Source organism: Gymnoscopelus braueri (genome assembly GCF_963280865.1).
Source record: "Gymnoscopelus braueri genome assembly, chromosome: 20".
NCBI classification, from domain to species: domain Eukaryota; kingdom Metazoa; phylum Chordata; class Actinopteri; order Myctophiformes; family Myctophidae; genus Gymnoscopelus; species Gymnoscopelus braueri.
In genome coordinates this window covers 10,090,908-10,111,531 of record NC_137622.1, presented here as the reverse complement: position 1 = coordinate 10,111,531, position 20,624 = coordinate 10,090,908, and the positions used below count along the sequence as shown (strand labels likewise).

Here is a 20,624-nt window from a genome sequence, read left to right as displayed (position 1 = left end):
CTAAACATCATCACCTGGTTAGTGATGCATTTTCTTCTTCTGAATTAAGACTGACTGTGTTTATTTGAATCTCTTGAATCTCACACCACCAGCCTGTCTGCTAAGTACTAACCAGATGTGCAAACTGTTGCCAGTAAACTCAACTCTAAGTGCACTGTCTTCATCTCTGTCTTTTTTTCTTCTTTTTTTCATAGGGGGAGAAAGTGTGTAAATCTGTTCCCCACAAAGGCACACTGAGTTCCAACATAAAACCTTACATCGAGTTCGTTAAGACAATGAATCAAAACGCCTGCGTAAGTAGCACTGGGCCACACTTGCTGCTCCCATTCTTACCACTTTTGTATCATTTTGGCAAATTGACATTTATGGCACATTCTAGCTTTTATTTTTATTTTATTTTTAGTGACCCAAGACAGTGGTTATTCATACTGATTTGAACACTGTGTTTCCATGCAGAGCACGACAAGGAGGGCAAGAAGAGAAGTTCTGACCCGGCGGCACCTGTGATCTCTAACAGAGACCCTGTTTCCACGTTTTTACTTTATAATATGAAATGGAATACAAGACACATGAATGTCTATGATGGATATAAGTTATGTATGCATTTTTGTATAGAACTATTAGTATGTATTTTAGATACATTTTCAAACTAGATCAGAGTTCAGGGAATTTATTTATTATTTTATCTATTTATTTTTGTAACTGGATGTCTATTTATATATTGTATTTATTTATTCATGATTGTTGAATACTATAAAGTAATATCTGTGATATTGATGTTATGTCTGTGCAGAACCACTGTGCTGTTGTCTTAAAATAAAACATGTATGTTCATAATTATATTGTGTGTTTTTGCAAATGCTACATGAACAACAGAGTGACTGTTTGCCTTTTAGACACCAGAAGGAAGAAACACACAGTAACTCAAGATCAAATATAATATTCACACTCGCATTGACATTTTATGAATAAAATGTTCTCAAGCTATTAATGGTCTTAATCTATTCGTGAGTTATCTGAATGAACTCTGGGCACATTCATTTGGCTGGCAAAGACTTGTGACCAATACTTTAATGTCATGACGCCACGCTCAAGTACAGGGTAAACTGTTGCGCCCCTTCTTTTTCCTTTGTTCAGAGTCAAGCCACTTTCTAGGGTAGCCTCTCTCAACAAAATTACAATCATGATCTCTCTTTTTCTCAAACTCAACACTGATTGACTGCTATACAAATTTGTTTTAGTCTAAGGAATTGAGAATAATGGTAAGCCTTCCTTCAAAGCAGGGGGGTGTGCACTGACTGGTGGCATGTAACAGGCTATTCTTGTCTGTAGGTTTGGTGTACAGAGTGGTAGCAATTTGCCTTCCTGAAAAGGTGTCTAGAAACAGGATTATACTTTTGTTAAACTCCATGTTGAATTTGATGGTAGGGATCGGATTATTTAGGTAGGACACAAATCCATGTCCTCAGTTCCCTGCCAGATGAGAAAAATACCATCAATATATCTCTTGAATAACAACAGGTTGTGGGGAAATTGATTATTATGCCACACTGAACTGTGTTCTAGAAAGCCCATGGCAATGCCTTGATAATCTGGACTACTGAGCCCATTAGTGCCCCCTGCAGTTGGAGATAAAAATAGTTTTCAAACAGGAAATAGGAAATCATAGATGCCATTTCCACAAAAAAGTTGGTTGGAGGTGTCAGTTCTTCCCTTGAGTCTAAAAATAATCTTAAGAACTCATGCAAAAAAATTATTTTGTACAAAAAACAATTTCTAAAATTATTCTTTATTTTTGGGGTTTTTCCGTTTTTCCGTTCGTCACAAAAAACCAGGAGATAACATTTTCCAAAAAGTTGCTGCTCCATTCACTTCAATGCTAAAAAATAAACGGACAAAAAAAAAATATTCTAAGTACTAGCTTAGAAAAGTCTGGCAGTCTGTGAGGGTAAAAAAAAAAACTCTGGCAGTCTTAGTTAAGGAGCCCATGCCTAAATCATGGGGGATATTGGTGTAAAGGGAGACCACGTCAAGGGTAACCAAATAAATGTTGGCTGTGGAATTGGGGATATTTACCTCTGAAAGCTGTTGAATAAAGTCTCCTGTATCTCTTAAATAAGAGGGCAATTTGGTTACAATGGGTCTCATGTGGCGAGCAACAAACTGTGAAAGGGGCTCTGTGAGGCTACAAATAGAGGCCACTATGTGGAGGGTGAGAAAGGGATTTGTGAACTTTAGGAACACAGTATTGACGTCATGCTCCCCATATACAGCATAAAATAGGGGTTACATCATAACCTAATATTTTATTTAATCGTCGTTGACCAGTATAATTTCCATTGAGCTGTATGGTATCAACCTAGCCTATACCATTATATATATATATTTTTTAATTGTTTGTTTTTTCCTCATGGCAAAATCTTGCCCCCCCCCTGTTGGCTGAGGCTAAAATCAACTATGGGCGTGCATGCCCATAATTATGTGTACGCCTCGGGTCGTCTGTGACGCGCACCGAGTCGGTCAGTCAGTCAGTCGGACGGTTCTTGAGATACGTGAACTACAGACGCACGCACGCACAGACGGATGGACAGCGATTTCGCACATTTAGAGTAGGATTATTAAACATTGTGCAGACCAATGTTTTGGGTTGTTTTTTGTCTTAATTTGTGATTCTGGTCTGGAGCTACAGTCTGGAGGTCAGGTCTCTCACAGGTTTGGATGCCTACAGATCAAATTTGATTTAACCACTCTAGGACGCGGTCACGCCGGAGTTTAATTCTACCTATGAGGGTGGATTCTGTCAATGCTTTTCAATGGGATTGGAGCGTTCTTTTGACAAAATCCGCAAATGGCAACAAACTGCTCCGTTCCCATTGAAAAGCATTGGCAGAATCTGCCCTCATAGGTACAATTCCAGTTTGGTGTGACTGCGCCCTAAGCCCACTTTAAGCATAGTAAAAAAAGCAAATCACTCTCCCATCCTCAACCACATAAACTCACACTCAGTTTAGATGCATGCAGGAAACCCACAAAACCCTGCAGTTAAAAATAGAACCAGAATATCTCTATCAGCTCTTGATTCCACACACGCACGCACGCACGCACGCACGCACACACACACACACACACACACACACACACACACACACACACACACACACACACACACACACACACACACACACACACACACACACACACACACACACACACACACACACACAATTTTACCCATGATCCCACACAAGGAGAAAATGTTGAGTCTATTTCAGGTTAATAGCAATTCTACTATTTATGCTACACGTACTGTATATCTCACCCACTTTCACCCACTTTTTTACACCTGTAAACCTGTGATGTGACAATAAGCTGATTCTGATTCTTCACCAATGCTCTGTGCATCGCTGACAGAGCAACTTGTCAGGTCACCAGCCATGGACCTATGGACACAGATTATTATAATCTTCCAGTCACAACCATGCTTCAATGAAAAGATTCTGCTGATGCATTAGTATTACTCTGCCCCGTTCATGTTGACACCTCATCCGTTTCCTTTGGTGGTGTCAAGTTAACACCAGCTTCCACGATGACAAAAATGTACTTTTTGAACAGCAACTTTGGAAATTCAATCAGCAGATTATTTATCACACATTTTGGAGGCAGGAAGATCAGTCAACCTTTTGTTTTGATGAAGTTTGGTGTAAATTATCCAAGTCACTCAAGTTATTCATCACACCCCATTGCTCAGTCAACAGTGCTCATTGAAATATATATATATTATTTTTATCACTCCCCCTTTTTAAACACCCTATACGTCACCTCACCAGGGGACAGTTCTGTTCTGTACAACACTATATTGAATTTTTTAGGTTGTATGGTCCCCAAAAAATGTCCCCTGGATTCTTTGGATCATGACGCAACTCACCATATAAGTCTATTTCCGCCTGTCAGTATTTTACACAATTTTATTATTGGTCAGTGACACATGACCACTGCACAATCCTGATGTGACTGATTTTATATTAAGATTCCAATCAAGCCTTCATTAGTATTTCCACATACTGTAGGTGTATGTGATGACACCACAACATCCTCTTCTTTGGGCCATAAAAAGGCAGTTAAAAATGCAGTCACCATCACTTCACAAACACCTAATATTGCAAAGTCAAACAAAGAGAGAGAGAAGAAAAAGGTGATTGAATATGAAGTACATGGTGATAGTTGTCCTGTTGCATCTCTGCAAGGCTGATGCCAGGGCAGTGGGTGACAAGGCAATTCTGGAGGCCAGAACTGCCATTGAAGAGATCATCCATCGCTTTGAGAACATAAGAAAAGATGAATTCAACTCGGTTCCGGTAAGTACTAAGTAGCATTGTGGACAAATATCTTTATGATCACTCTTGTAATGTTCTGGCACAGTGGTTTTCTTTGGTCTCTTCAGGAGGTTCTAGGGGGTCCCCAATCAATTGAGTAGTAGTCTAATTTCACTATAATTCAATTCACTGGAAATTATTACAATGCTAAATATGTATTTGTTATACGTTTCAATATCACCAGCATGCATCTCTTCCTTGTGCAAATATCTTGGCACAACCATCCAGTGGATTAGAATAATAACATAACTGTTACAATCTCTTATTTCTACAGGAAATCACCTTTCACATGCCAACTGACAAAATGAGAGAAGAAGCAGTAAGTAATCTATTTGTTGATTATGGAGCATTCAGAATGGTCCATGCAGGCCTTTTACGTTCTTCTTGTTCAACTAAGACACATTTTATTTGTCCTACTTGACAAAACTGCAGTACCCTGACCAGGTCCTGTCATTTGTCCCATAGTGTAACTGCAGCGGTGCCTTTGCCTTTCACCTGAAGAATTTTGTCAAAGAACTGTCTGTAAAGACGAGGCTGGACAGTGATCTTCTCACGAGCCTGAGGCATAATGCCAAAACTCTCTCTAAACATTATCAACTGGTTAGTGATACATTTTCTCCTTCTGAATTTAGAATGCTGTTCTGACACCTAACCCCTTGAAACTCATGAATGATTCGTACATCACTGTCAACCAGCCACAATTTTGTGGCTGATGTTCAAACTGTAGCCAGTAAACTCAAGTACAAGTCATTCTCTCCGTCTTTCTTTTTCAAAGGGGGAAAACGCATGCACAAGTATCGTTAACAAGTGCAAATTGAGCACCATGGTGGATGCGTACAAAATCTTCCTTCAGAAAATGAATGAAGACGAATGCGTAAGTAGCCCTGGCGTCAACATGCTGCTCCCATTCTCACCACTTACACATACAAGACAACAAACATGTGGTACTTTGTATTGCCATTTATGACACATTTTCTAGTCAAATAGCTTATAGTTTTCATAAATGTTTTGTGCTCAGTGTTGTTCCCAGACAGTGGTTATTGTTACTGATTTGATCACTGTTTTCCCCTGCAGACCACGACAGGTTAAGGAAGGGGGAGATGAGAAGTTCTGTCCATGCACCTGTGATCCCTAATGGAGACCCTGTTTCCATGTTTTTACTTTATAAAATGAAGATGACACATAAATGTATGACTGTGCTGGATATAAATAGAGAATGTATTTTTGTATAAACCCATAAGTATATATTTTATTTATATATATTCTAATTGGATTTCATGGAAGTTCAGGGAATGTATTTATTGTTTTATCTATTTATTTGTGTAGCTAGATGTCTATTTATTTATTTATTTATTGATGATTGTTGAATATGTTCGAAAAGTAATATCAGTGAAATCAATGTTATTTCTGCGCAGAACCACTTTGCTGTTGATTTCAAATAAAACACCTGTTCATAATTATATCTGTGTGCTTTTGCAAATTCTCCATGAGACTTGTGAAGAACAAAGTGACTGTTTGCTTACACCAGAAGGAAGAAACACACAGTAGCTCAACATTCAATACAGTCCCCTCACTTTACACACACAAAAGCAAGGTGTTGGACCTAGTTTAGTTGTTTTTTTAGCCCGATTTTCTCCACCAGGTCGAAAGGCATGGCCGAGACTATGTTTTGCACCCTGTCTGTCTGTCTGTCCGTCCGTCCGTCCGCGTGTCCGTCTGTGATCAGCTAATCTCCGGCACCGTTGACTTGATCGCAGCGAACCTATGCACACACACTCCCTGGATGCCAAAGCAGAACCTCGGCCCCAAAATCTTCCCATGGGCCTGTTATAGCGCCACCAGGAGGCCATTTTTTGCAAAACATTTTTTTTGACAGTATACAGATTTTGTCCAAACATCACGCAAATCGATACACAGTAGCTCTATAGTCAAGTGATCAAGACGGATCTGATTTGTCATATTCCATCCTGATTGGCAAATTCCGAACATTGCTGGCTCAATAACCTACCTGACCTGGCAGAGACCTGTGCTCCGAGGAGCACTTTTTCTAGTTTAATAAAGTTTTTTCTGTAGTAGTCTTTGAGTACTTTGATGAGCGCTATATAAGTCTGATGTATTGTCATTATTAAATATTGTATACAGACCAACGTTTTGTGTCTTAATTTGGGATTCTGGAGCTGTAGACTGGTAGTTTACTGGTAGGGAGCTGACCACCATTCCATTGTGAAAGAAGTTTGCAAACAAGTTTGTAAGTCTTATAGCAGATCAAATCTGAAATGCTTGCCCACTTTGAACCGGGAAAAAAAGGATATAATTCAAGTCAGCGAGAATCATTTGAATAATACTTTTTATATAAGTTGTGTATGTGTTTTATCTGGATTGTGAGTCCATATTAACCACTTAAGCCGCCCTACGGTAGGCTATATACTTAGTTGTATGACAAATAGTGAAAATAGCAGACCTCTCACCCATCCTCAACCACTCAAACATGCATGCAGAAAACCCACAACCCTGCAGTTATAAATAGAACACAGACACACACACAGACACCCGAATATCTCTATCTATCAGCTCTTGACCCCCCCCCCCCCCCCCCCCCCATGTGAACCACAATCCCACACAAGGAGAGAATGATGAATATAGTATTTCAGGTTAATTCACAAATTCTCCATGCATCTGTGCCAGAACTACTTGTCACTGGTCACCAGCCATGGACTTAGGAAGGTTTTGGACACAAATGATGATTATCTTCCAGTCGTGTCCTGTCCTACAATGAAGAGATTCTGCTGTCATGGACATTAATATGTGATCTTTCCCTCGACGCCCCTTAAATCTTTACACCTGCGTACTCATCCGTTTCCTTTGATGCTATCAAAACACCAGCTTCCATGATGACTACTGCAAACACCACCAGACCGAAAACAAACTTTTTGAACAGCAACTTTGAAGATTCAAGATCAGAAGATTCAAGCAGATTATTCATCACACATTTTGGAGGCAGGGGGATACACACAAAAAGAATTGTGTATACATTATTTTGTTTATTTTTTATTTATTTATTTTATTATTAAGTTTGGTGTAAATTATTTTCACTCAGGGTCGTCAAGCTATTCACCACACCACATTGCTCAGTCAACAGTGCTCATTAAAGATCTTACTGTTTTATCTCTCTCTTTTTAAAACATGCTTAGCTGTACCGCACCCCACCAGGGGACAGTTCTGTACATAACTGTATTGTATTTGAATACATTTTGTCTTCAGGACCATCAAGCAGGGGTCATCAACATGCCGGCTTGTGATGGACATTTTCCTCAAACAAAATGTTTGCGACGGACAAAATGAGTGGTCAACTAAAAGGTCTCCGCCAGGTCAGGTAGGTTATTGTGGGCCAGCAATGTTCAGAATTTGCCAGTCAGGATGGAATATAAAAAATCGTACGGAACCATCTTGATCACTTGCCTAAAGAGATAATATGTACTGATTTGCATGATGTTTGGACAAAATTTGTAGGAGTAATATAAAAAAGTTGTTAAAAGGGTGGCGTTTGTTCTTCAACGTAGTGCGAATGTACGTGCAAAGTTCCACCGCAATCGGACGCTGCGTTCATGATTTGCGGCATTTTATTCAAAACGGGCCACTCCTGCAAACTTTAGATGTCAATGTTAGCCAATCAGGATGGAATAGGAAAAATTAAACAGAACCATCTTGATCACATGACTATAGAGATCATGTGTACCGATTTGCGTGACATTTGCATAAAATCTGAAGGCTTAATCTCAAAATATGTATTTTACATAAGTCGGCCTCCTGGTGGCGCTATAAAAGTCTAATGTGAAAAATGCAGGGCAGATGTTTTTCCTTGGCCTCTAGGGAGTATGCGTGCAAAGTTTCACGCAGATCGGTGCAGTTACAGTTAAAAACGCAATTTGGCCTTTTAAAGCGCCACCATGAGGTTGATTTGTAAATTTTCAAGTGGCATTTATTCCTCGGCCTAGTGGGAATGTGCGTGTGAAATTTCACGGAAATCGCAAGCTGCGTTCATGATTTGAGGCATTTAGTTAAAAATTGACCAATCCTGCAAACTTTGGAAGCCAACCTTAAGCTGGCTCCAGACCAATCCTAATCGGCCCGATTTTGGGCCGAATTGGCTTCGGGAAGCGTCGGCCAGTCGGTTAGGGGTCCGTCGGGGGGTCCGTCGGGACCTTTTCGGCCGACCCAGAGCCGACCGAACATGTTCAGCTTTTTAGCCGACTGGTAGCGCAGTGGCAGTGACAACAGAGGGCTGTCGGTGTTGCCAGATTATGTGAGAGAAACAAGCGACCATGTCTAAGAAAACCTACATTCACTGTTTCTCGTGAGGGAGAGGGGGAGAGAAAGAGGGGGGAGAAAGAGAGAGAGAGAGGGAAAGAGAGAGAGGAAGGGAGAGAGGGGAGAGAAAGAGAAAGAGAGAGGGGAGGAAGACAGAGAGAAAGAGGGTGGGAGAAAGTGGGTGAGAGAGAGGGAGATACCAGGAGCGAGGGAGAGAGAGGAACGGAGAAAGCGGGAGGGAGAAAGAAAGGGAGAGAGACGGAGAGAGAAACGGAGGGAGGGAGAAAGAGGGAGGTAAAAAGCGGCAGAGAGAGAAGGAAAGAAAGAGAGAGGGAGAGACAGAGGGAGAGAAAAAAGGGAGAGTGAAAGATTGAGAGAGAAAGAGCGAGCGAGAGATTGAGGAGACGGAAAGAGGGAGAGAGAGAACGAGCAATTAAGTGAATTGCTTTCACCTGCTGCTGCTGCTGCTGTGCGGAGTGTGCTACAGGGCATATCTCCGCCAAGCCAGGGTGACCTACCCAGGCTCATGAAATTCATATTCAGGCATAGTAGCCAATTAGAATGAAACGGACTCATATACTGATACAGAACCATATATTGGCTATATATTATGGCTGTCGGGTGGAAATCTTGTATGTTCCTTTTTTATTGTTATTTAAAAACCATTTAAAATCGTGAAAATAGCCAATCTACAAGCTGTAATTATTAATAATTAAGAAATACTATATTTTAAAGAGTGAAAAATCAACTAAAGTCATTATTAGTGCAAGTTCATTCACATTTCATTTGAATGAAAATAACTTGTGGGTAAAATACATTCTGTGAATCTAATGTGATTAATGTGACCCCTACTTCAGTCAGTGAAGTCCAGGGCTGAATGTGACATATTGAGACCTATATAACTAAATATTGGTCATTTGCCAACACATTATTTTGTGAAATAAATGGGTAATATTTCACAGATAGTTATACTATTCTTATAATATATTAAAATACAATCATCCTTAACCTTCAAGTTAAATGCATTATTTCCGTGGACTTAAAAATCATTTTTGGACTTAAAAATCTTTATTATTTTTTTGCCCTGGCAGGAAGGCCGGGCAGGGCCTTTGTGCCCTCCAAAAAATTACAACACCAAAGGCCAAGTGGCCTTGCCCCTAAAATGACGAAATTCCAGGCTTGAATGCAATAGATGTACTCTGAGTCTGTTACAAGTAAAAGTCCGGAATTCAACATTTACTTGAGTAAAAGTACTAAAGTATTGGTATAAAAATGTACTTAAAGTACCAAAAGTAAAAGTACAAAAATGTTTGAAAATAGCAGATCTACAAGCTCAGAACGCGTGCATCGCAACACGTTGTGAGCTTGTAGATCTGATATTTTCAAATAGCTTATAGGTATAAAATAGGGCTAAAGTGGTTAATGTATGTTTCATAATGATTTATATCTGCAAAGTAACTAGTAACTAAACATTTCAAATAATTGTTGTGGAGTACAAGTATAGACAATTGGAAATACTCCAGTAAAGTAAAAGTACCTCAAAATTGTACTTAAGTACAGTACTTGAGTAAATGTACTAGTTACTTTACACCACTGCACGTCAGTAAAGAAAAAACGCTGGGAACATCCCTAAGTGGCTTTGCAGGGAAACAAGCCCAAAGTCGCTTATAATAAGCAGACCTGGCAACGCTGGCAGGCTAAAAGTCAAATTAGCACATGAATGGCCAGTCGGCTGACAGACTTAAATGGCAACTTTTGCCAACCGAATACCAGTCTGTTGCAGTCTGGAGTAGTCTGCAATAGTCTGGACGAGTCTGTTTGGTGCGGAGTTGCCTTTAGCCAATCAGGATGGAATATGGAAAACCAGACAGATCCGTGTTGATCACATGACTATAGAGATACTGTGTAATGATTTGCGTGATGTTTGGATAACATCTGTAGGAGTAATATCAAAAAATGGATTTTGCACAAATAAGCCTCCTGGTGGCGCTATAACAGGCCAATCTGAAAAATTCTGAATTGGCATCCAGGGAGTATGTGTGCACAGTTTCGCAGCGGCCGGGCCAACGGTGCCGGAGATTAGCCGCTCGCAGACAGATGGACACACGGACGGACGGACACACGGACGGACGGACGGACAGGGGGTAAAACATACTCTCTCGCCATGCCTTTCGGCCTGGCGGAGACAATAATATTACCAAAAACACTGTGAATCTAGCCCTAAATGTATACAAGTCCAGCAAACACAATGGCCTACACATGCTGTGTTTTAAAGAGGGAGTGGTTAGTCCTCATCCCTTTGAACCTTCATTTATTTTCTGGCATAAGATAGTAAGTAGGAAAGCTGAGAGAGAAGGCATAGATCAATTTGTAACCCAGTTTCAAAAATTGCTTTAAAAGTGAATTATTATTTCCATGGCCATCTCTGCACTTTTGTCTACTTTCTACTTCGCCTTCTTCTTCTTTCTAACTTGAACTGATGGCTTTGAACTTTTCAAAGCATTAAAGACGATCAGAGACAGTGAAAATAATTGTCATATTGACGTCATTCAGTCATTATTTACTGTATATCTAAGCTTAAAAAACAGACAGGGCTCAGACAGATTTTTCCAGGCACTATTAGGCACTTTCTGTATCCGCCACTGTTTGAACAACTGGTTTAACAAGGTTTGAATACTTGTCTGGCAGACTGGCAGTGTCTTTATTAGAGTGTTAATGTAAATGGGTATTTGGGAAGCCCAGCTCTTATCCTGTTAAACTAAGTTAATATCAGGTCATTCATTGGCACGGAAGACATTTCTTTGGAATGGTGCTCGGCAGTAGTGTTTCTGGGTGTGGCACCCTACCAATATCATGATGATGCTGAGACTTTTATATTCTGATTTGATTCGAGTAACAAGGTGTCCAATGATAATAGAGTAAAATATATATATATTTTTTTGGGCGGTGAAACCGCCCCTATAAGTGAGGTTTGGATATTTGTACAACAAATCCTGCGCTGTGATTGGCCAAAAATGTACAAGTGAGGTTTGGATATTTGTACAACAAACCCTGCACCGTGATTGGCCAATCACAGTCTATTCAGGACTGTGATTGGCCAGTGTCACATGACACATGTGCATAGCCCTATATAAGAAACCATAACTTTAAAAAAACATAAATTTGTTTTTTTTTAAGTTATGGTTTCTTCCATCATAAAGAGTGTTTCAATAAATGTATTTATTTTTTGTACATGATTGGTTGACTCCATTCAGTATTGTGATTAGCTAGCAAGACACCGCTCACTTCACACAGGGTGTGATTTTTTAAAATGTATTGAAGTAAATGTGAATGTTGTGATGAATAGGCTATAAACTCATGTATAGAAGTACTTGTACTTTGTAACTTTAGTTGATTGATTGATTGAATTTTTTATTAGGCAAAAGAATGTAAAACAACACAGTTACATTTATAATGCTTTTGTCTAAAAGGTCCGGCCAAAAAAGTCCTTGCGGACTTGTTTCCGTTGGGGTCCTTGAATTAATTTCATAGACATATATAGTAGTAACCAAACAGTTCAAAAATCAACATGAAAATACAGATAATACAGAAAAAATACCACTATGTACAAAAAAAAACATGGCATGAAAAATTTAAAAAAAGAAAAATGTACAAAAAAAGGGGGGGGGAAGCATGGAAAAATAAAAATTATATACAAAAAAGCATGAGGAAATACAAAATATGTGCAAAAAAGAGGAGGGGGGGGGTCGTCTGTCTACAGGGAAACTGGTACTAGCTCCTCTTTCGGCCTCCAGAAAGATGAGTTTTTAGGGCTGTTTTGAATGAGCCCAGCGAACTGCATTTTTTGAGGGATGGGGTTAGACTGTTCCATTCCTTGGTGGCTGTGCTATAGAAGGAGAATTTGCCCATGTTTGTTTTATGGGTGGGTGGTACCAGATTGTTGTTTACGCTCCCTCTATTTTCGTGACTGTGGGTGTCACTAACTCTTTCGAGGTATTTATACAGATATGCGGGTATAGGGGGCATTTCGGGCAAATCTGCATTTACAATTTTGAAGACCAGACCCATTTTTTGTTGTTTAACCCTGTCTTCCACCCTGAGCCAGCCTAGGCTGGCAAAGTGAGTGGGAGAAAGGTGGGTCATGGGCCCCAGTCCGAGAAGTAGTCGGATCAGTTTGTTTTGGGAGGTTTGAAGCTTAGTCTTCAGTGACACTGAGGTGTTGGAGTACCAAGAGGAGCTAGCATAGTCAAAAAGGGGCTGAATCAGGGCCCCTGAGAGGGTCCTGAGGGCCTGAGGGTTGACAAAAGAGGAAACTCTGCCCATAAATCTGGTTCTCTGGTTTACTCCTTTGACCACCTTTGTTGCCATGCTTTCACCTGTCAGGTATTTGTCAAGAATACATCCCAAATAGGTAATCTCTTCTTTGCTAGTGATGATTGTGTCATCGACTTTGACCTTGAAGTCATTTACCTTCATTTTACTGAGGGAATGTTTGGTCCCAAATAGGATGGATTCAGTTTTCCCAAGGTGTAGAGACAGTTTGTTATCGGTAAGCCAGGTACGGATTTTTGAGAGTTCAGAGCTGAGAGCTTCCTCAACTTGCAACTTGTCCTCACCCGAGATCAGGAGTGCCGAGTCATCAGCGAACAGGAACAGTTTGCAGTTACAGGCAGCATTCATGTCGTTAATGTATAGAAGGAACAGTAACGGCCCTAGAATGCTGCCTTGAGGAACCCCGCAGCTCACCGGGAGGGATGAGGACATGGTTCCGTTGATGTCAACCACTTGTTCTCTACCCTCCAAGTAAGATCTCATCCAATTTAGTGATGTGCAATCAAAACCAATCGCCCTCAGCTTATCAAGTAGAATTGCGTGGTTTACAGTGTCAAACGCCTTTTGGAGGTCCAGCATGACCATGCCACAGTATTTGCCCGAGTCTACCTCACGTTTGATGTAGTTGGTCAAATATAGTAGGCATGTGTCAGTGGAGTGGGATGTTCTGAAGCCCGATTGGAATTCAAACAACAGTTTACGCTCGCTGAGGTAGCTGTTGATTTGTTCTTGGATTGATCGCTCTATAACCTTTGAGATGGAACAAAGGATGGAAACAGGCCTATAGTTGCCAGGATCTAGTTTGCTTCCTTTTTTAAATAGAGGGATTACTCTTGCCAACTTGAATTCTTGTGGGACGTGACACTGACTGATGGATAAGTTTGTAATGTGGGCTACTATGGGAGCAATGGAGACCGCTGCGTCTCTGAGGAATCTGGTGGGGATGTTGTCAAGGCCGGTGGCCTTGTTTGGCTTTAGGGCGAGGAGTTTGTTTTGCACATCATCAGTCAATACAGGTTTGAAAAAGAAGGAATCTTTTTTAGCCCCATAGTGAGCTTGAATGTGGTCGGGGCCATACAGACCTGAATGCTGAGGGAGTTTGCTTACCAACTGGGTTGCAACTGTGGTGAAGAAACTGTTAAAACAGTCCGCTACCAATTACTTGTCGGTAGTGAGCGAGCCACTTGAAATAATGCAAATGTTTGTAGATTTTGTCTGAATTTTCCCGTTGGAGCCTAATTGTTTTAGTGCCTCCCACAGTTTTTGTGGGTGGCTTTTGTTTGCCTCTATGTTCTCATTTAAGAAATTCTTTTTGGCATTTCTGATCAATTTAGTAACTACATTTCTTTTTTGAAACAAGCTTTTTTGAAACAGGACCAGGACTCCTCCACAGAGGTGCAATTTAGGACATGGGACCAGTCCATTTTTCCAAGAGCTGTTGTTAGAAGATCACTTGAGTAGTGTTTCATAGACCTGCAGCTGATTGTCCTGTGACAATAAGCTCCAGGTCCGTGAATCTTCCGAGTGCAGAAAATGATATTGTGATCACTTAAGCTACACTCTATCACCCCACTCTTGGAAATTCTGGATTTGTCCGTTGTCAACACTAGGTCTATGATTGATTGAGAAGCAATGCCTACCCTTGTAAAATGCTTTATCAGCTGGGTAAAGCTGTGCAGGTCACAGAACTTTCTGAGGGACTTAAAGGTAGCTGAGTCTTTCTTCAGAACACAGGTGTTAAAGTCACCAATTAGTACCGTCTCAGAGTTTCCTAAACCTGCCACATGATCCTCAATCAAGTCATAAAAAGCATTTTGATCTGGGGGTCTGTAGATGGCGCCAATTATCAGTGGTTTTGCATGTGGGTATAAAATTTTGACCCAGACCGATTCAGTGGGGTTGTTATCCATATCTGGGATCACATCGTAAATAATGTCTGATCTCACATAGATGCAAACCCCACCCCTAGAGAGATTTCTGTCTTTTCTGATGACATTGTAGCCCTTTATTTCAATCTCAAAGTCTTTGATGGAATTATCCAACTTAGTTTCTGAGAATGAAATAATGTCTACCTTGCCACTTCCAAACATGGATCTCAGCTCAGACATTTTTTCAGAGTTTTTAAGACTGTTAACATTCAAGTGAACAATGTGAGTACCTTTAGATGAAAAGAGGGCATCCATGTCTTCAGTTGAGTAGTAACCATTGTCCCTTACAGGCTCTGGGGGGTCGGTGGGGGGGGTCGGAGGTGTGGGTGGGGGAGGGGGGGACTTTGTGATGTCCGCGGGGGGGGGGTGTGGAGGTGATTTGAGGCCGCATATCCTTCCTTAGACCTGCCGTGGGGGAGGGGGGGGTGGGGGTGGTGGATGTGGGGGAGGGGTGATGTGGGGAAACCCTTGTGTCGACCTCGGCCAAATTCCCCCAGGCAAAGGACTGTTTGGGAAAATGGGAAACTCTCTGTTTCCACGCCGATCCCACAGGGGAAAACCATGTAGATGTCCAGTGACCGCTTGGAAAACAGGGAAAGGAAATCCGTTTCCCAGCATTCCTCTCGGTGGGATACTATGCGGTTGTCCTGGTATCGACTGGTGGTGGTGGTGGAGGAGGAGGAGGGGGGCTGTGGGAGGGGTGAAGTTGTTGTCCCGCGTCGACGCCAAGCGGTGGTGCCAGGAGATGGTAGAAACAGGGGAAAAAACACAGTTTTCTTGAGCTTCTCTCTGGGAGATACCCTGCGGTTGTCTTGGGCCCGTGTGGCGCATGAGGAAATCCTCTTGATGACGCTGCTGTTGGGGAAGCCCTTGTCTCGTCACCGGCCACATTTCTTCAGACGGTGGTCTGCTTGAGAATGTAGGTCTTGGAGCCAGCACTGACGTTAACCGGGACAAATAATCCATCCTTGTTTCTCCAGCTCTTTGCTGGGGTTCGTTCTTATCAGGTGAGGTGGGCCGTTGCCAAACAAAGTTATTTGTCTGCATGTTGTGGACCGGACCTTGTCGGGCGCTTCCGTCGCGTTTGAAATCAGCTGTGATGTTGCTTAGGCCATTGTAGTTGTGATCATAGCGAGTCTCCGTGCTCTTCACGGTCGGTGGGCCGGGATTAGGATGTATATTTCCCGACAACAATAGACTCAACCAAATAATCTTTCTTACTGTAAGGCCGTCTAGCTGGTTTGGTGTCCTTCTCCGTGTTTGTACCGATTTACTCGCGTCGAACACTTTAAAAAGTAACGTCGCCGCGTCTTGCGGTAAATCTCCGTTTTCACTCGCTCTCCGTTGAAGCTGCACATTGTGGGATTCAATGAAGATTAATCCTTGCAATATAGCAGCGTAGAACAATACCAGATTGTTGCTGGCAGTGATAATCCTTTTGAGGCAAAGGTGTTGTTTTCGCCGTTGAAGAATAGAGCGCGGGGTAGAATCCAGGAGCGGATAAAAGGTGCGACCGTCCTCGTCCTCGGTGAAAGCCATCTCTACAGTTTACACCACTATCTCTGCATTAATGAAATCAATTTGCCATGGACATGGACAAGTCTTGCCACGGACACATTTGTCCGTGTATGGACACTTTGATGACCCCTGCCATCAAGCACCCCAAAGCGTACTATGACTAATCTCTGACCAATGTAGTGTGTTATTCTCTTTCTTAAACTTTTATTACTGTAACACGCAAATTAACTGTTATTTGTTACTATTTATTATTGCTCCCATTCTATTCGTTTTTTTCTTGAGCCAAAACCAAAAAAGGTTACTATTATGCACTTGTATGTGCTGTATATTTCATAACATAATATACAAATCTAAGTCATATGTTTGCTACAGGAGAGAGAGGTGACGGTTGGTCTGAGCTGGGGGTGGAGGATACAATTAACGTTCTCTTTGTTGTTTACCTGGGAGACAGGAGGTCTAGGCCTGTGTCTCCCATCCCCCCTTCCTGCCTCATACAGTTGCAAATCGAATCAGGGATTCAAAGTGTGATCTATTGTTTGTCTAGGTGGGGTCTCACTTTTCAGGGCTGACACACCCACACATGCATCTTCTTTAGATCTCAATATGACCACTGCTATATAGAGGGGATGTATTGGTAACTATTTGTGTGTGTCACTCAGAGGCTGTGAGGCTGCTGAGAGGACCTCAGGGTCCATGGAAAGCTGTTTTGTACTGTTTGGTACTATGAAATAAATTGGAAGCAAGAAACCTCACTGACTGGAGTGATGACTCAATTCATTCTACAACCCTTCATACACACCACTGGAACAACAAACTAACTACAATATGGCGTAGTTGGCAACTACAAAAGTGCAGTAGAACCTTTAAGTCTGTGGTTTTCAGATACCACATATGTAACACAATAAAAATCTTGAATCTTGAAAGGGATAAAAAAATAAATAACTTTAACACAAAACAGAAATGCATAAAAACATTGAACATGTATGATCAGGAAATGTACAGTTTTACCGCAAATGTTATGCTCATCTCTAATTACAGCTACATCAAGGTTTGCGAGAATCCACTGGCAACCCTGATGATGCTATGTTTACATTAAAGGTGGTTCTGTGTGATGAAACATCACCTTTGAGTTGCACTGAAACTAGTTCTCTTCTTGTAGTTTTCCTTCAATGAGCCAACCACTCCAACATAAGTCAAACTAGACACTGACAAATTAATTGGATTCCATTCAACTTGGAATGTGGCCATCTTAAGTGAAGAGACAGAGAGAAGTAGAAAGTGAAACAGAGAGACGGAAAGACACAGACCATGACAACTGGTTGGCAGAGACACTGCGATGTGGTAATTCAGTAACTCATGTATCAAACAACAACGCATGGAATGAGAGCTCACAATGTTCACCTTCTGTAGAAGGTGATGCGTTGCAGTGGCTCAGCAGGTACAGTATAGGACAAACGGTTGGGAATCAGAAAGTTCCTGGTTTGATCCCCGGCTCTCCCTGGCTTTGTGTTGAAGTGTCCTTGAGCAAGACACCCCTAACTGCTCCCGATGAGCAAGTTGTTGTCTTGCACTTTTTCTTCGGCCATGTAATGCACAGTGTGTAAATGTAATGCACATTGTAAAGTGCTATATAAATGCAACATATATCATTTAACACCAGGAGGGTTGCGCATTGCCCAGCATTTTTCAGCTGAACAGTGGAAAAAGTGTCCTCGTTGATTAATCACAAAATATCATATGTCAGCATGAATTAAAAATTGTGAAATACGTGTAAAGGAATCTAAATTGTGCACTTTTTGTGGATATTGGTCAGTGACACATAATCACTGGGCAATCCTGATGTGACTGATTGATATTAAGATTCCAATTAAAATCAGACCTTCATTAGTATTTCCACATAAGGTAGGCGTGTGTGATGACACCACAACTTCCTCTTCTTTGGGCCATAAAAAGGCAGTTTCAGATCGCATTCACCATCACTTCACACACCTGAGACTGCAAAAGCAAACAGAAGAAGAGAGAGAAGAAAAAGTATTTGAATATGAAGTACATGATGATTGTAGTTGTCCTGCTGCATCTCTGCAAGGCTGATGCCAAGGCAGTGGGTGCCACGGAGGCTGGTTACAAGGCAATTCTGGAGGCCAGAACCGCCATCAAAGAGATCATCTCTTTCCTCGAGGAAATAGGAAAAAACAGGACTTTCAGCTCGGCTACTGTAAGTAGTATTGTGGACACAATATTTTTGTGATCTCTCTTGTAATATACCCAAGGGGTCCATTCAGAGGATTCCAGGGAGTCCTCCACCCAAATGAGTGAAATACGTTTCATTTCACTATTCAATTCAGTTGAAATTATAACAATATAATTATGTAGTGAATATTGTAACAATATGGTTCAATATCATCACCTACAATCTATTTCTCATGAAATTTTAATTCAATTTTAGCCAAAACGTATTTTTATACTGGGGTCTCAGAATTTGACTCTGTACTAGGCCTGTCACAATTATTATATAATCGCTTAATCGCAATTATTTCAGATAATCACAATTATTTTGCATAATCGTCATAATCATTTCCATGCATCTATTTCCGCAATTCTTATTTCCCCATTTGTTAGAATTATGTGTAAGACGAGTAATTGTCAAGTAAAATGTTATGAAGATCGTGACAGCCCTACTCTGTACAGTTGCACTGTGACCGGGTCTTGCACTGAAGAGAATCAGTGTTAGTGTAGACTTTTATCTGCATACTGTAACATGTGAATGTGATCATTATAATCTTGTCATCACCATCCAGTGGGTTAATAATAAAATAAATGTTATTATCTCTATTTCTACAGAAAATGCACTTTAAAGTACCAACAAACGATATGAGAGAAGAAGCAGTAAGTAATCTATGAGTTGATTATCGAGACCTCAGAATGATCCATGCAGGCATTTTATGTTCTTCTTGCTCTGTTCAAGACACATTTTATTTGTTCTACTCGGCACAACTGCAGTACCCTGACCTGGCTTTGTCATTTGTTCCATAGTGTCACTGCAGCGGTACCTTTGCCAAGGACCTGGAGCATTTCGTGCAGGAAATGAATAACACGCCTTTAAAGGACAGTGTCGTTTTAGAGAAACTGAAATCTGGAGCTGGAACTCTCTCAACACATCATCGCCTGGTTAGTGACGCATTTTCTTCTTCTGAATTAGTTTGAATCTCTTGAATCTCACACCGTCAACCAGCCACAACTTTGTGGCTGATGTGCAAACTGTATCCAAAAACTCTAAGTTAACCTTTTTTTTCTTTCTTTCTTTAATAGGACAAGAAAGTGTGCAAGTCAAGTCAGAAAGTCAGATCACTGAAGTCTGCAATACATGAGTACAGGGCCTTCCTTCAGGAAATGAATGAGAAAGAATGCGTAAGTAGCCCTGGCGTACACATGCTATGTGTACTCTCACCACTTACACATACAAGACAATATTTGTGTGGTACTATAATTGTGGTCATTTATGACACATTTTCTAGTTAAGTAGCTTTTAGTTTTCATCTATTTGTAGTGTTCAGTGATTATTGTTACTCATTTGAACACTGTGTTTCATGCAGAGAATTGACCCAGGACATGGGGTTCACAAGACAGTTTAAGGAGGGAGGCCAAAAAGAAGAAGTTCTGTCCAGGCACCCGTGAGCCCTGACAGAGATCCTGTTTCCACGTTTTTAATTAACCCATTAAGACCTGAGGCCGATTCTAAAAATGTCTTCTAAATCCTCACAGTTTTCTGAAAACCCTTTGTTGCTATATATTGCCCTACTTGATCATACTACAGTGTAGCACAAATATTAAAAGTAGCAGGACATGCTCATAGCTTGTAGATCTGCTACTTTTGCTCATTTTGAACATGAATCCTGAAAAGTAACAGTTTTGGAGGTTTCCACCTGACAGAGACTATATATAGCTTAAATCTAAAATGTCATGAGATGAAATGGAGGACAAGACACATGAATGTATGTCTATGCTGGATATATGTTATATATTTATCTTTCTATATATTATATCTATATATTTTTTGTTTTTTGTTTTTTGTTTTATCTATTTATTTATTTATTTCAGTTGGATATCTATTTATTTATTTATGATTGTTGAATATTGTAGAGTAAGTAATATCAGTTATATACAT

The 20,624-nt window shown here is 40.8% G+C and overlaps 1 protein-coding gene across 1 annotated transcript; it reads left to right on the top strand.

The window, feature by feature from the left end:
• Positions 1-18,512: 18,512 nt before the first annotated feature.
• LOC308076325 (uncharacterized protein) lies at positions 18,513-20,386 on the top strand (the record flags this gene model as incomplete). Its single annotated transcript, XM_080416562.1, has 5 exons — positions 18,513-18,674; positions 19,301-19,345; positions 19,493-19,627; positions 19,769-19,867; positions 20,053-20,386. 5 exons carry the CDS (start codon positions 18,513-18,515, stop codon positions 20,089-20,091), a joined length of 480 nt encoding a protein of 159 aa, XP_080272688.1. The 3' UTR covers positions 20,092-20,386.
• Between the last annotated feature and the right edge of the window lie 238 nt (positions 20,387-20,624).